Here is a 12,754-nt window from a genome sequence, read left to right as displayed (position 1 = left end):
CCCTTGGTCAGTAAAAATAGGCAGCTAACATAAGGACCTGTGTATTCTAGTGGCGCATCTCCCACCCCCTCCAGAGGGGCAGGCATGCAGTTGGCAGGAGTGCCTAAATCGTCCTGCAAGCGATTGGGATCTATGCAAGTGCATATGCTCTGTTCATCCCACCTCTTGCAACTAACATCAGTCTTGAGCGCTCTGTTACATAGTGCCTGGGCAGAGCAGATGCTCTAGTTCAGGACCCTATTGCCCAGACTGTCCGAGAGGGAAGAGCCATCCAGCAACCACTCATAGCCAGATGGCTGTGCAGGAAAATGGTTCCTAACTATGGCAGCAGGGATGACAGTGTGAAATGGCCACCAGCGTAGTGGCAGTTATTGTACATCACACTGGACTTTTCAGCACATCTGTGCAGTAGAAAACAACCACACGCCTGTCTGTTGGTATTGGAAATGGCTGCACTTTACACCTTGTGTTTCTATCAACAATGTATAGTGTGGTTCTAGCTTTGGACACTCTGAGTCACTGTGACAACTATTTGTAAACTGTGGCCATGGACCCATAAAAGTCAGGTGAGTGGGCATATTTTGTCTGCCCTATGTGATACGCTTATCGTCCCCTGTAACAGTAGGTTTAGAAGGACTCAGGGTCTAGTCTGTGTCTAGCCTGTTAAATAGAGCGGAGCGAATAACTGATTTATTTTTTTGGTTTGCTGGCCAGTCTGAACATTAAAAAGATATATATTTTGGGTTGACCTGAAAACAAAAATTTCCAAAATTTTTGGTGCATCAAAAAGTCTAAAAAAAGGTTTTAAGTCAAATGACACATTTAGTTCAACCTCAAGCAAAACGTTTTGTTTAGACTTTTGAGCATTTTTTAAACTTTTTAATTTTTTAAATAAAACAGAAGGACATTTTAGAATCAAGGTTGTTTGAAATTGAAAATTTGAAATATTTTGATTTTTGGAAAATTTTTAGTTTTTTTTCTGACCAAAACAATTTTTGATAAAACCAACAGTTTAATGTTTCCATATCACTGAATCGGTATTTTGTGCCAAAAAAGTTTCGGTCAAAAAATGTCACCCAGCTCTATTGTTAGTACAACTCTAAGGCTGGAGTGAAACTAGCATCACTGCTCCAACTATGCATTCCTTTTGGCAAGTATGGAATGTGGAGTGATGTCCTCTCAGACTGGCCACACCCTTTTTCCTGCCTAGCCTTGCCTTTTCTACCAGTTGCACAGAAAGACACACCTTTGAGCTAGTTCTGCAACCTTGTGCTGATTGTGCAACAGCATTTAGTTCACTTCTTTCTGGAGACTTGCCTGGAATAAAGGAACATTTCAAGAACCTTGGGGGTGCATGGGCAAAGGGCACCCTATTTCAATACTGAATTGGTCTGTTAATCAGGGGAAAGAGGCTTTTGTTACTCAAAGAATCATTTTTGTATGAATTGCCTTTGTGTGAAAAAGGAAAAACCTATTGAAAAGAATAATTTGACTCATTGGATTGTGCAAAAAAAGATTATTAGTTTTTAATACAGATCCTATGATACTGAAAGGGAAAGAGACATTATTCTGTAATTCCTCAGGGCAAGAAGACTGTCTTCAACTATGTCTTATTAAATTCTTAAACCTGATCTTGCAGGACACTTGTGCCTGCATGAAGCTCTATTGACTTACAGTATCTGAGCCTTAGTTAGTGAATAATAATAATTGTTTTAAGGCATTAATCTAATGCCTAAGTGTTTATTAATTTCTTCCTTACCATAAAGGAGAGATGGTAAAGTAAATGTTGGTAGCAGAACAAACTGATGTCTCATAGGAGAATATGAATCGGGGGAGCTGTTTACTCTTTATAATGAATTTTGTGTTGTCTAATTAGAAAAAGACAATAATAATGGCAAAAGGACTAATCAGAAAAAAACTTGGACAAATATATCTGAAAATTAAAAACAAAGGGATACTGATCTAACTACAGAAAAGTAGTTCTGGATTATAAGAAAATGAAGAATGGTAATAGTGTAATGGAGTTGTGAAAACTTGAAAAAAACTACTCTTGTGTGGAATCAGGTGGTTTTGAAAAGGACACAAGCTTTAAATGTGCATAGTGATAGAACTTGGTAAACGGAGACATCTAAACTCTGGAGATATCGGATAATTTGGCTGTGGAGAGTATTAATTTTGAAGGACAGGATGGCACTCCGTGGCCTACATTGTGAATTAGTAAAAACAACGAGGAGTCCTTGTGGCACTTTAGAGACTAACAAAGTTATTTTGGGCATAAGCTTTTGTGGGCTAAAACCCATTTCATCAGATGCATGGAGTGAAGACAGTAAGCAGAATATATATTATAGCACATGAAAAGATGGGAGTTGCCTTACCAAGTGGGGGGTCAGTGCTAACTCCCATCTTTTCATGTACTATAATATATATTCTGCTTACTGTATTTTCACTCTATGTATCTAATGAAGTGGGTTTTAGCCCACAAAAGCTTATGCCCAAATAAATTTGTTAGTCTATAAGGTGCCACAAGGACTTCTCATTGTTTTTGCTGATACAGACTAACATGGCTACCACTCCTAAACCTGTGAATTAGTAGTTTCAGTCCACTTCCTTGTTGATATGTGTCCACATCACCCATGCAAAACATTGCCATTGTCACCCAGTGTTTGAATTAGAATGATAAATTAACCATTAATCCCCTCAAAACAGGGTTGAGGACATAGCTGGGGCAGCATGGGAGAAGTTTTCACTGCAGGAATAGATAAACAAAGGACTTCAGTTTCCTTCGCTGTTAGTCTGATTCCTTTTACAAGTAATAAATCAATGTCTGAAAATTGTACCTGGGTGAATCCTTTCAATAGCCTCTATGGCTAATTCGTTCCAAACTATAACAAAGTAACAGTGACTGCAAGGTTTTTTACTAGACTTTTCATGGAAGGGGTCTGGTTCCCATTGGTAATCAGGCATATTTTGTTGGTGGTCAAATGACGCAGACAGATGTCTGGATGGCTTGCAGAATGAGGCTGATGCTTTCAGGCTGTTAGCCATTGGGAAATACTACACATAACCTCTTAGAATGTTTTGGCATCTGTTTCGCATACCATATACACCAGTCTGAGAGTTTCCTTTAAGGTTTCATTCTGCAGCTGCTTACCCTTGGAATCTCCTCTCAGCCCTTGTCCTCCTTTCTCAGCTCTTTCTTGTCATTGCTTCCATGTGCAACACATTGCCCAAAAAGGTGCTGTAAACAAGGCAGAGCCTTTGAGGAGGTCAGCTATGCTGATTAGCTTCTTCAGTCTTTCTGTTGTTAGGGTTGCAGTTTTTCTGAAGCTTGAAAAACCTGGTGTCTCTCTTCTGGTGGAAAAAATCACTTGGCAAAAGAAAAAAAAATGTAAGAACATCAGATTTTATTAAATGAAACACAAAACACAGTGTGATTCACTAATAAACATACTTATTCTTCAAATAAAAAGGCACATATTACCCAAAAATGAAAAGCTTTTTCAAGATACCACCTGTTCTCCCCTCTCTTCAACACCCACTGACAGCTGACTCCATTCGTTAGCACACTTCCTCTTCAATCACCCATCCATTCCCCATTACCTCTAGGAATCTAGATAGTTCTCTAGTTTTCTTATAGTTTGCTGATGGACAGTTTTCTTGTTCTCATCATTTCATGTGATGGGATATGTTAATCATTTGTGCAGGAGACCAGATTGTAAGTCTTGTGATTCTGACTTGCAAGGCAGGAGTTAAGATTGCAAATGGGGTGAGATTCTGACCTGCACCTATAAGAGGCACAGAACAGAACTTGCAGCCCAGGTATAAGGGGAGAAGGGTAAGTGAATTGAAGCCACCTTGTGTGACCATTTAATCTTGGGCTGTTCCGTGGCTCCTGGTGTGATTTAGACAGCCCTAGGGGCCTGTATAAAGGGGTGTTTTCACCATACAGCTAGCTCTGGCTCTTACCCAGGTGTTTCCTTTAATGCCTCCTCTTTTCACATACAAAATTCTGTCACCCAAGTTGGGAGATGCATTCAACCCATCTAGCTGGCATGACTAGGAGTATAGTTTAGAGCCCAGGTTCTGTTTTCACTTCGGCTGGTAGCATGCCCACTTTGCAGTGAGGACACAGGGTAAGTCACGGGAGTGCTGACAGTCCTCCAAGTAAACGGCTCAGCTTACTGCAGCAGAAAGAACCATGGGATATAGCAACACACATGAGGAGTGTCCTGGAGGACACAGTGGTGAGTGGTGTGGCTGCTAACACCCAGGCTAGGCTAACTCAACTGCTCAGACCAAGGCACCAGTCATGCAGGCTAACTCCGCAGTGACGACATACCCTAAATCATGGCAGTCTCTTTGGGTTTCTCTTCCCATTCCCAGCCCAACCTGGCACCACTCGTCCTCCATTGTTTGTGAGTGGGGGTCCTCAAAGTCAGTCTGATGGCTGTCTGTCTTAGTACCGGTGCTGGGGGACTTGTCCCCTGGCAGAAGAGAAGGATTTGAGAAGCTGTTTACATGGCTCTGGCCCTTTTACTGAGGAGACTACCCCATGACACTTCTAATTAAACTTTTTGGTTAGTTTTTTATTCACAGGTTGAATTTAAATCTTAATATTTCTATATCAACAATATTTCAAATATGTTATATTCATGTAAATGATCCAGAGACATGGTTCAAACTAAGAAAAATAATCTGTAGCAATTCAACAAAAAACCATTCAGTTATGTTTTTTAAAAAATAAAATGAAATCTCTTCCCCCGCGTCCCATTTCCCTCCAGAATCCTGCCTGACATACTCCAGTAATGGAGAGAGGAGTTTAGTCACCAGGGTTTCTACCTGTTACCAGAAAATCATAAACAGAAATCCTGGTATTGATGATCCTGTTCATTGTGAGTATCATGGGGAATGTCCAAGACAAGTAGAAATCTGTAGAAGTACGAAGGATGTATTCTGTGATGCCCTTTCTGAATAAAACATTTGTATTGTGTTTCTCATTTTGTATCAGTACTTTATATCCTCTTCTGCAGTTGCGTTCAATTACAGCATGAAAAAGCCCTATCTCTGTAGGACCAAAAGCAGTGGGAGAATGATTTTATATTGTGAGGTTCTTCAAGTGTGACACATTCAGGATTAGTTACTGGCTGAGAAAAATGGGACGAGTTGGCACAAGCACCTTTAAAGTGATACAAAATGTCTGAGATTCAGTGCACAGGACAGTGATTTTTTTGCTTGCCAATGCTATTCTTGCATTTGCAACTGAATGATTATTATGACTAAGAAAACACTTGTTCCCACAATGTATTCCATGCTTGTTGCTTATTAATTTAGTTTAGTAAAAAGAAGCAAAAATCATGGCACATCACAGCTAATAAGAAATTAGTTTCATTGCCCTATATTTAACATTACATGGAGGCAAAAGGGAAAACCAGGAAGGCATATGTTTGGGGGCTGTGGTGAGTTTGTGTTTAAGAATAACACCTGAAAGGTTTCTCCAGCAGTAGTTTTCAGTAAACTTCAGGGACCATTATGTATGCACGGTGAAAATTTGTGATCTTTACACTGATTCCCATTCTCCTCCCTGACACTCCACCAGCCTTATAGCAAAAACAAAATGTAGGGCATCTGAATTAGCATAAACAAAACAAATTTGCTACCATCTTTCATGTTGTACTTATCTTTTACCTCTCTTTCTATAATTTATGTCCCAGTTTCGTTGTCATCTTATCTCCAATCAGTATTTGTCTCTGGTCTGTTATATATTATACTGGACAGTTTCTCTGCACTGCTCAGCTTTTGCTTCTGACTCTCCGATTCTATGCTCTGGCCCTGGTAAAGTTTAGGGCACCTTGAGAGCTGCTGTAACTTGTAGCAGCTGAATATGGTCTCCTATGGACTTGTGATAGCTGAAGTGCATTGTGCTCTGGCCACTTTCCTGATACACCACCTGCTCCAGAGATTGCAGGGAGGGAAGTGTAGCAGTTGACTATGTTGATTTTTTAGTAGAGCTGTTGATTTAATCACAGTTAACTCGTGCAATTAACTCGATAAATTAATCACAATTGAAAGAATTAATCATGATTAATTGCACTGTTAATAGAATACTATTTGAAATTTAAATATTTTTGGATGTTTTCCTACATTTTCAAATATATTGATTTCAGTTACAGCACAGAATACGAAGTGTACAGTGCTCACTTTATATTATTATTTTTTATTATAAATATTTGCACTGTAAAAAATGATAAAAAATAGTATTTTTCAATTCACCTCATACAAGTACTGTAGTGCAATCTATTGTGAAAGTGCAACTTAGATTTTTTTCCTTACATAACTGCACTCAAAAACAAAACAATGTAAAACTTTAGAGCCTACAGATCCATTCAATTCTACTTCTTGTTCAACCAGTCACTAAGACAAATACGTTTGTTTACATTTACAGGAGATAATGCTGCCTGCTTCTTATTTACAATGTCACCTGAAAGTGAGAACAGGCATTCGCATGATACTTTTGTATTTGGCAATGCAAGGTATTTATGTGCCAGATATGCTAAACATTTGTATCTGAGATTTCTAAAGATAGATACAGCACTCGACCCAAGTTTTAAGAATCTGAAGTGCCTTCCAAAATCTGAGAAGGACGAGGTGTGGAGCATGCTTTCAGAAGTCTTAGAAGAGCAGCACTCCAATGCAGAAACTACAGAACTGGAACCACCGAAAAAGAAAATCAACCTTCTGCTGGTGGCATCTGACTCAGATGATGAAAATGAACATGCATCGGTCCACACTGCTTGGGATTGTTATCAAGCAGAACCCATCATCAGCATGGACGCATGTCCTCTGAAATACTGGTTGAAGCATGAAGGAAATATGAATCTTTAGCGCCTCTGGCACGTAAAAATCTTGTGATGCCAGCTACAACAATGCCATCTGAACACCTCTTCTCACTTTCAGGTAACATTGTAAACAAGAAGCAGGCAGCATTATCTCCTGCAATTTTAAACAAACTTGTTTTGAGAGATTGGCTGAACAAAAAGTAGGACTGAGTGGACTTGTGGGCTCTAAAGTTTTATATTGTTTTATTTTTGAATTCAGTAATTTTTTGTACATAATTCTAAATTTGTAAGTTCAACATTCATGATAAAGAGATTGCACTACAGTACTTGTATTAGGTGAATCGAAAAATACTACTGATTTTTACAGTGCAAATATTTGTAATAAAAATAAATATAAAATTAGCACTGTATATTTTATATTTTCTGTTGTAATTGAAATTAATATATTTGAAAATGTAGAAAACATCAAAAATATTTAAATAAATGGTATTCTGTTATTGTTTAACAGTGTGATTAAAACTGCGATCAATTGCCATTAATTTTTTTAACTGCTTGACAGCCCTAATTTTTTACATCTGCTGGAGACTCCCCAACTTGAGCGGGTATCCCCAGCATGGTAGTTACAGGAAATTTCTGTTGCTTTTGTGCCTCCAGAAGATTTGTCCTAATGTCTCCTCCCTTTGTATCTCTCTCCATCTCTGTTAGTCTGCAGCTCTCAATGATGACTTTCTCTTTACCATCAGCTGCAATACTCAGTTTCTCTTCATCTCTCCCCACCCCTACACATCCCAACTTGCTTTGTGCACTGAAAGTGAGCAGAAGGTAGGCTCTTCAGAACTCCTGAGTCTTCAGTTCTTTCCCTTCGTATGTATCTCTCATCCCTGGGCTGCAGTACTGAAAAGGCAGGATTCTTTAAAGCTCCAAAGGTCACTTTCACTGCAGCTGCCTATCCTGAGTGGATGTGGAGGAGTTGAGTGCACACATCCATCCATTGCTGCACAAACTATCCAGCTACTTGTGCTGTGTCCAGGAATTGTCAGGGCTTCCTTCTGTTGAGAGGCAGATTCTCTGCTTAGCTACTGCATCTGCCTGTGCTCAGTCTGCATTAATAGCTCAGGACAGGAGTAACAGAAGAACAAAGTACTGCTGCTTGTTAGCATTCATGCTGTACTTCATGGGGGCCAAGGTTTAGGCACTCATGCCTGGCACTGCAGCACACATTGTATCCCTTTCTTGATGGCATATTACCTTAAACAGAGTACTTTCTTCCAGTATTTTAGTCTTTCAGCTTCTGTCAAGGAAACAGAGCTTTTCCCCCTTCAGATCTGATGATGGAAACCTCATGGAGTTACAAACACAGCTCTTGGGCCAGATTCAAGATTATGAACCATGTGAACTTTATGGAGATTTCACACAACTCTAATAGGGAGAAAACTGGTTACCAACCATATAGGAGAGAGAAATGTCAGAGTTTTGAGGATACCTGCTAGTTCAGAGGTTTCTGATTCTGTGAGTATTAGATGATTTGCACTATTGATTATCGATATAGAGGATGGTCTTTGCAGAACAGCAGAAAAAACCTTGGAAGGAACCAAATATTATAGAGAGTAATGTAGGAACTAGAACTGTGGGAATATCATATGCAAGAGTTTGAGAGTGGCATAGGAAGAGCATAATCTTTTCTATCAGGGGAATAAGAGATTTTTTTTTTCCAGAACTCAGCCACTCAACCCACAATAGCAGGGAAGAATTAATTAAACCTTTGTTGTGGAAACCAGATTCTTGTAACTGACAAAAGCAAGAGTTATTTTGCTTCTTGTGAGAGGCTGCATTTATTTTGGACTTCAGACTCTACTGGGAATTTGTTTGGGAACAGAGAGGTAGGAATTGTCGCCAGCAACGATCAGTGTGGCTTGGGAGATGAAAATTATGGGAAGTAAATTTAAATAATAATTACAGGAGTTTTTCACACAACTTCTGTAAGAATTTTTTGTTTTGGAACTCATTAAATTCAGGGAGAGTTATAAGATTCCCCCAAAATCGGAGGAAGAAATTGAAGCACATCTGTGGTTGTAGAGATACTTTAATATCATTGCAGCAGTTAATTATTGCAATATAGTTATTTTGCAAATTAAGGCTTCATGTCCTGAAGATAGCTTAAGTTCATGGCTTGTTTTTGCAGCTTGGGTTTGTAGCTTGTGGCAGCTAACTGGCCAGGAAAGCTGGGCACAAGGCTGAGCTGGATCTCTGTTGGGCAGGCACCGATGTTCTTCCATGTTGGCAGCAGAATGTTACCCAGAGTCTCTCATCTCACCCTTCTTTTTTATAGGCTTTTAGTTTGGATTCAAAGTCTATAGGTCTTGCTGTGTCACGCTGCCTCTGGGTTTAGATTGATCACCCATCAACTGCAGGCGTGACTTTCAGCCTTGGACCTGGCTTTGATCTTCCTTCTGTTGTTCTGTTGTCCTTTTCCTTTTAGGGTGGATGCTTCTTACTTTGTTTAGGGCTGTTGTCTAGGTCTTCAGCCGTTGGTATTTGAACTTTATCTCATCAGGACAGGCTGGGGCTGGAGGTTGATTCCATCATTCATACATACCTCATTCACACATCTAAACTAAACTAATAAGATTACAGCAGGGTTTGCAAAAATTAAGGTTGGAGGAAGCTTTTACAAAATGGAGTGAGTGTTTTAAAATGGGGTTTGAATTACAATATGGAACAGAAGTTACAGTGTAGGCAAGTGTAGTGAATGGCGAACAGAAGTTACATTAATAAAGTGAACAATTAAAAACAATTCCATTTATCAGTTCTACATTCACACTTTGTGTCTCTTATTTTTATCTCTTACCTTTGTGACCAGAGGATGGACTTCTTAAGAGAGAGTCAAAAGGATTGATTCTGAAAGATGCTGAGTGCCTGTAGTTAATCTTAATCCAAATGTGTCATTTCTAGCTTCCATTTACTTTCCTTAGTGGCTTCTGATACTTTCTTTAATGGAATTTTATGGTGTAAATCCTCTCCTAAATCATGAGAATGAGCTAAGGGTTCACTGCCACTGGTTTAGCACCTACTTTTTTCCCTCTCCCTTTCCTACTGGCTATGAGACAACTTGAGAAGTTCATATAGTTTATACTTGGTCATCATTTTTAATTGTATTTATTTTCTTGGCTTTATATCTGCACAGCAGAGAACATGTCTCACAGCTGAAGTTTATAACATTGTGCAGAGAAGGTGAGAAGAAATGGTTCCCTGCAAAGAGTGCCTACAATCCAGTAGATCAGATATGAAAATGAGCAGGAAATGGGAGATTTCGAGATGACTGAGTGGTGGGGTCTGGCATGTGTCTTATTAGTTCCACAGTGTTTTTATTCTATTTCTTAGAGCTTATCTACACATGGAGTGTTGTTGATTAACTCCATGTGTAGACTCACTTACTCTAGAACAAGAGTGCCTTGTTTCTGTTTAGTTTAGCCCACTTTCAAAGTGGGCAGTCAAAGCATTCTTATTCTGGAATAAGGTTGGCATGTTTATCCTAGGAAAATGAAGGCTGAGAAGGGATAGGATTTCTCTCTATAAATACATTAAGGGGTAAACAGCCAGGAGGGAGAAGAGCAATTTAAGCTAAAAGACAATGTTGGCGGAAGAACAAATGGATATAAAGTGGATTTCCGTAGCAGAAGGACAAATAAGTATGAATAAACGTAGGTTGGCAATTAGAAGACAGTTTCTAACAATCAGAAGAGTGAGATTCTGGAACAGCTTTCCAGTTGCTCCAGAGTAATGGGGACAAACAACCGAATTAGCTTTAAGATGGATCTTGACATATTTACGAATGGATTATATGACAGGGATGCCTGTGTTAGCAGGGGACTGAACTTGATGACCCAGCAGGTCTCTTCCACTCCTAATGTTCTATAAGAGTGTCCAGACATGGAGTTAATCAGGAATTGTTAATCAAGAACAACTCTACATATAGACAAACCCTTATGGGGTCTTCATTTCTTTGAGAAGGAAATAGAATTTGAAGACCTATTGGAAAGAAGCAGGAGGAACTGGTGTGGTGTGGGCATGGTTTTCTAGGTCATTGTGTCACAAAGCAGTGGATTTCTAACTCCACCCTAGAAAATAGGCAGGTGGGAATGGCCCTTAGGAGACAGGGATCTAAAGAGCTAGGAGGGAAGAAATGGGGAAAGGAAGTTCTAAAAACAGGCAAGCTCAGGGGGAAAACTTAGTGGGAGGTTTCAGTTGTGTTAATTGTTTTTGAGTTCCAAATAAAGCCAACTCTTAGAAAGGGTGTGAGTTTGGAAATGGAGTCTTTCTGCTCTGTGGCAGACAGGGAGGGACTCAGCCTATCTATGTGGAAGAAGGTGGTACCACGCAAGAGTGGACAAAAGGTACACTTCAAATAAAAGCAAACTGAACTAACTTTCAGATTTACAGCAATTGCATATCATGCAGAGTCTTGCCTTCTGTGCAGCTTCATCCCACAAGTTCAATGGTTTATTTGATATTGCATACAGTTTTTCTTAATATTTTATTAACTACATAGACCTATAGAATTTCCTCCTTGCTACAAACATTTTGAAGATTTTTTCCATCTAGCATGTTCATGTTGTTAGCCCTACTTGGGTTTTGGTTGCAACTCCTCTAGTTATTCTAAATAAGGAACAGTGGGAAATGATGAGTTTTGGTGTGTGTGGGGAACAAAAATATTAGCCTCTTTTGGAATTGTTTCTGTGTAAAATGTCATAATAGTCCTGTTCCATGAGGTAACTTGGAAATTAATTCATATTCCCATGGCAACGCTTGACATATTTCATATTAAGTCAATTAGAAATAAACCACATTTATTTCACCTTGTCACATTCTTTAAACATGTTTATAGCAAAAGGTAAACTTCAGGGCTTATTTTATGAATCATCATGCCCTAATACTTTTGTTTTTTCACTGTCTTAGTTATATGAAAAATTAATGGTGTTCTGAAGTGTTGTAAAATTACTTACTTAATAGCTTTTTTAAGAGTGTTAACTTCACTGTAAAAATATAACTAAGATTTTTCTGTGTTCCACAGTATTTTGGAAGCTTGCTTGTGATATTCTGTGTTGAACTGGCTTGCGGTGTTTGGACCTACGAGCAGGAAATTACGGTGAGTCAGAAAAGGAGGATACATTATTAAATAGAAGAAAACAAAGATTTTCATTAGCTAGCTATTCTCCAACTGCTGTAGTGTGCATCTTTGGTTATAGCTTTATGTCAGTCCTAGTATTAACTTCAGGCATTTCGGTTTGTGTTAATATAGGGAATTCTGGGAAACCAGTTCTTTCTAAAAGGATCTAATCTGAAATTTTCTCCCTATGAGGTTCAGATCATTAGGTCCTGTTTTATTTATTTGCTTAGACAAGTTCCCACTGAAGTCAAGTGAGAGTTTTGATTCAGTAAGGATTGCAGGGTTAAGTTCTGTGTTTTGAGGGGATTTGGGAGGGGGTTGGTCCAAGACTCTTTCACTTAGGCTAAATCTTGCTGTGCTGTATTGTAAACAGACAGTGCATTCATTCCATAAATGACTTACTGCTTGCTGAGGTCATTAATAATGTCTCCTTAAACTATAAATGCCTGTGTTTTAACGTGAAACATGTCCCAGCTATAAAACCGATTTCTGTAAACTTCTAAGGAGGTTTTATCACTAGCCTTTAATTTTCAAACTGGAGACTTGTATCCATTAAGAAGGGAATTGGCTAAGTACTGAACAGAAAGCAAACTATCATATTATCCTGCTTGCTCCTATAGCGTCTTGTCTCATTTTCAGTTTGATACCTATTTATGAGCAGAGTGACAAATTTCCTCCAAGCTGCCAAGATATGCCCGTGACACTGGTCTTGTCAACAGCAGCCAGTGTGTAGCAATTATACTGCAGTAAA

General features: G+C 39.0%; 1 protein-coding gene across 1 annotated transcript in view; it reads left to right on the top strand.

Moving 5' to 3' along the window:
* TSPAN12 (tetraspanin 12) overlaps positions 1–12,754 on the top strand; it is a 63,109-nt gene that overhangs the window by 29,447 nt on the left and 20,908 nt on the right. The window contains exon 5 of the mRNA XM_030549094.1: positions 11,908–11,982. Coding sequence (XP_030404954.1) covers positions 11,908–11,982 — 75 coding nt within the window. The remainder of the gene's footprint in view (positions 1–11,907; positions 11,983–12,754) is intronic.

This window comes from Gopherus evgoodei, chromosome 1 (genome assembly GCF_007399415.2).
Source record: "Gopherus evgoodei ecotype Sinaloan lineage chromosome 1, rGopEvg1_v1.p, whole genome shotgun sequence".
In the NCBI taxonomy this organism is placed as follows: Eukaryota; Metazoa; Chordata; order Testudines; family Testudinidae; genus Gopherus; species Gopherus evgoodei.
This window is presented reverse-complemented; position numbering and strand designations above follow the sequence as displayed.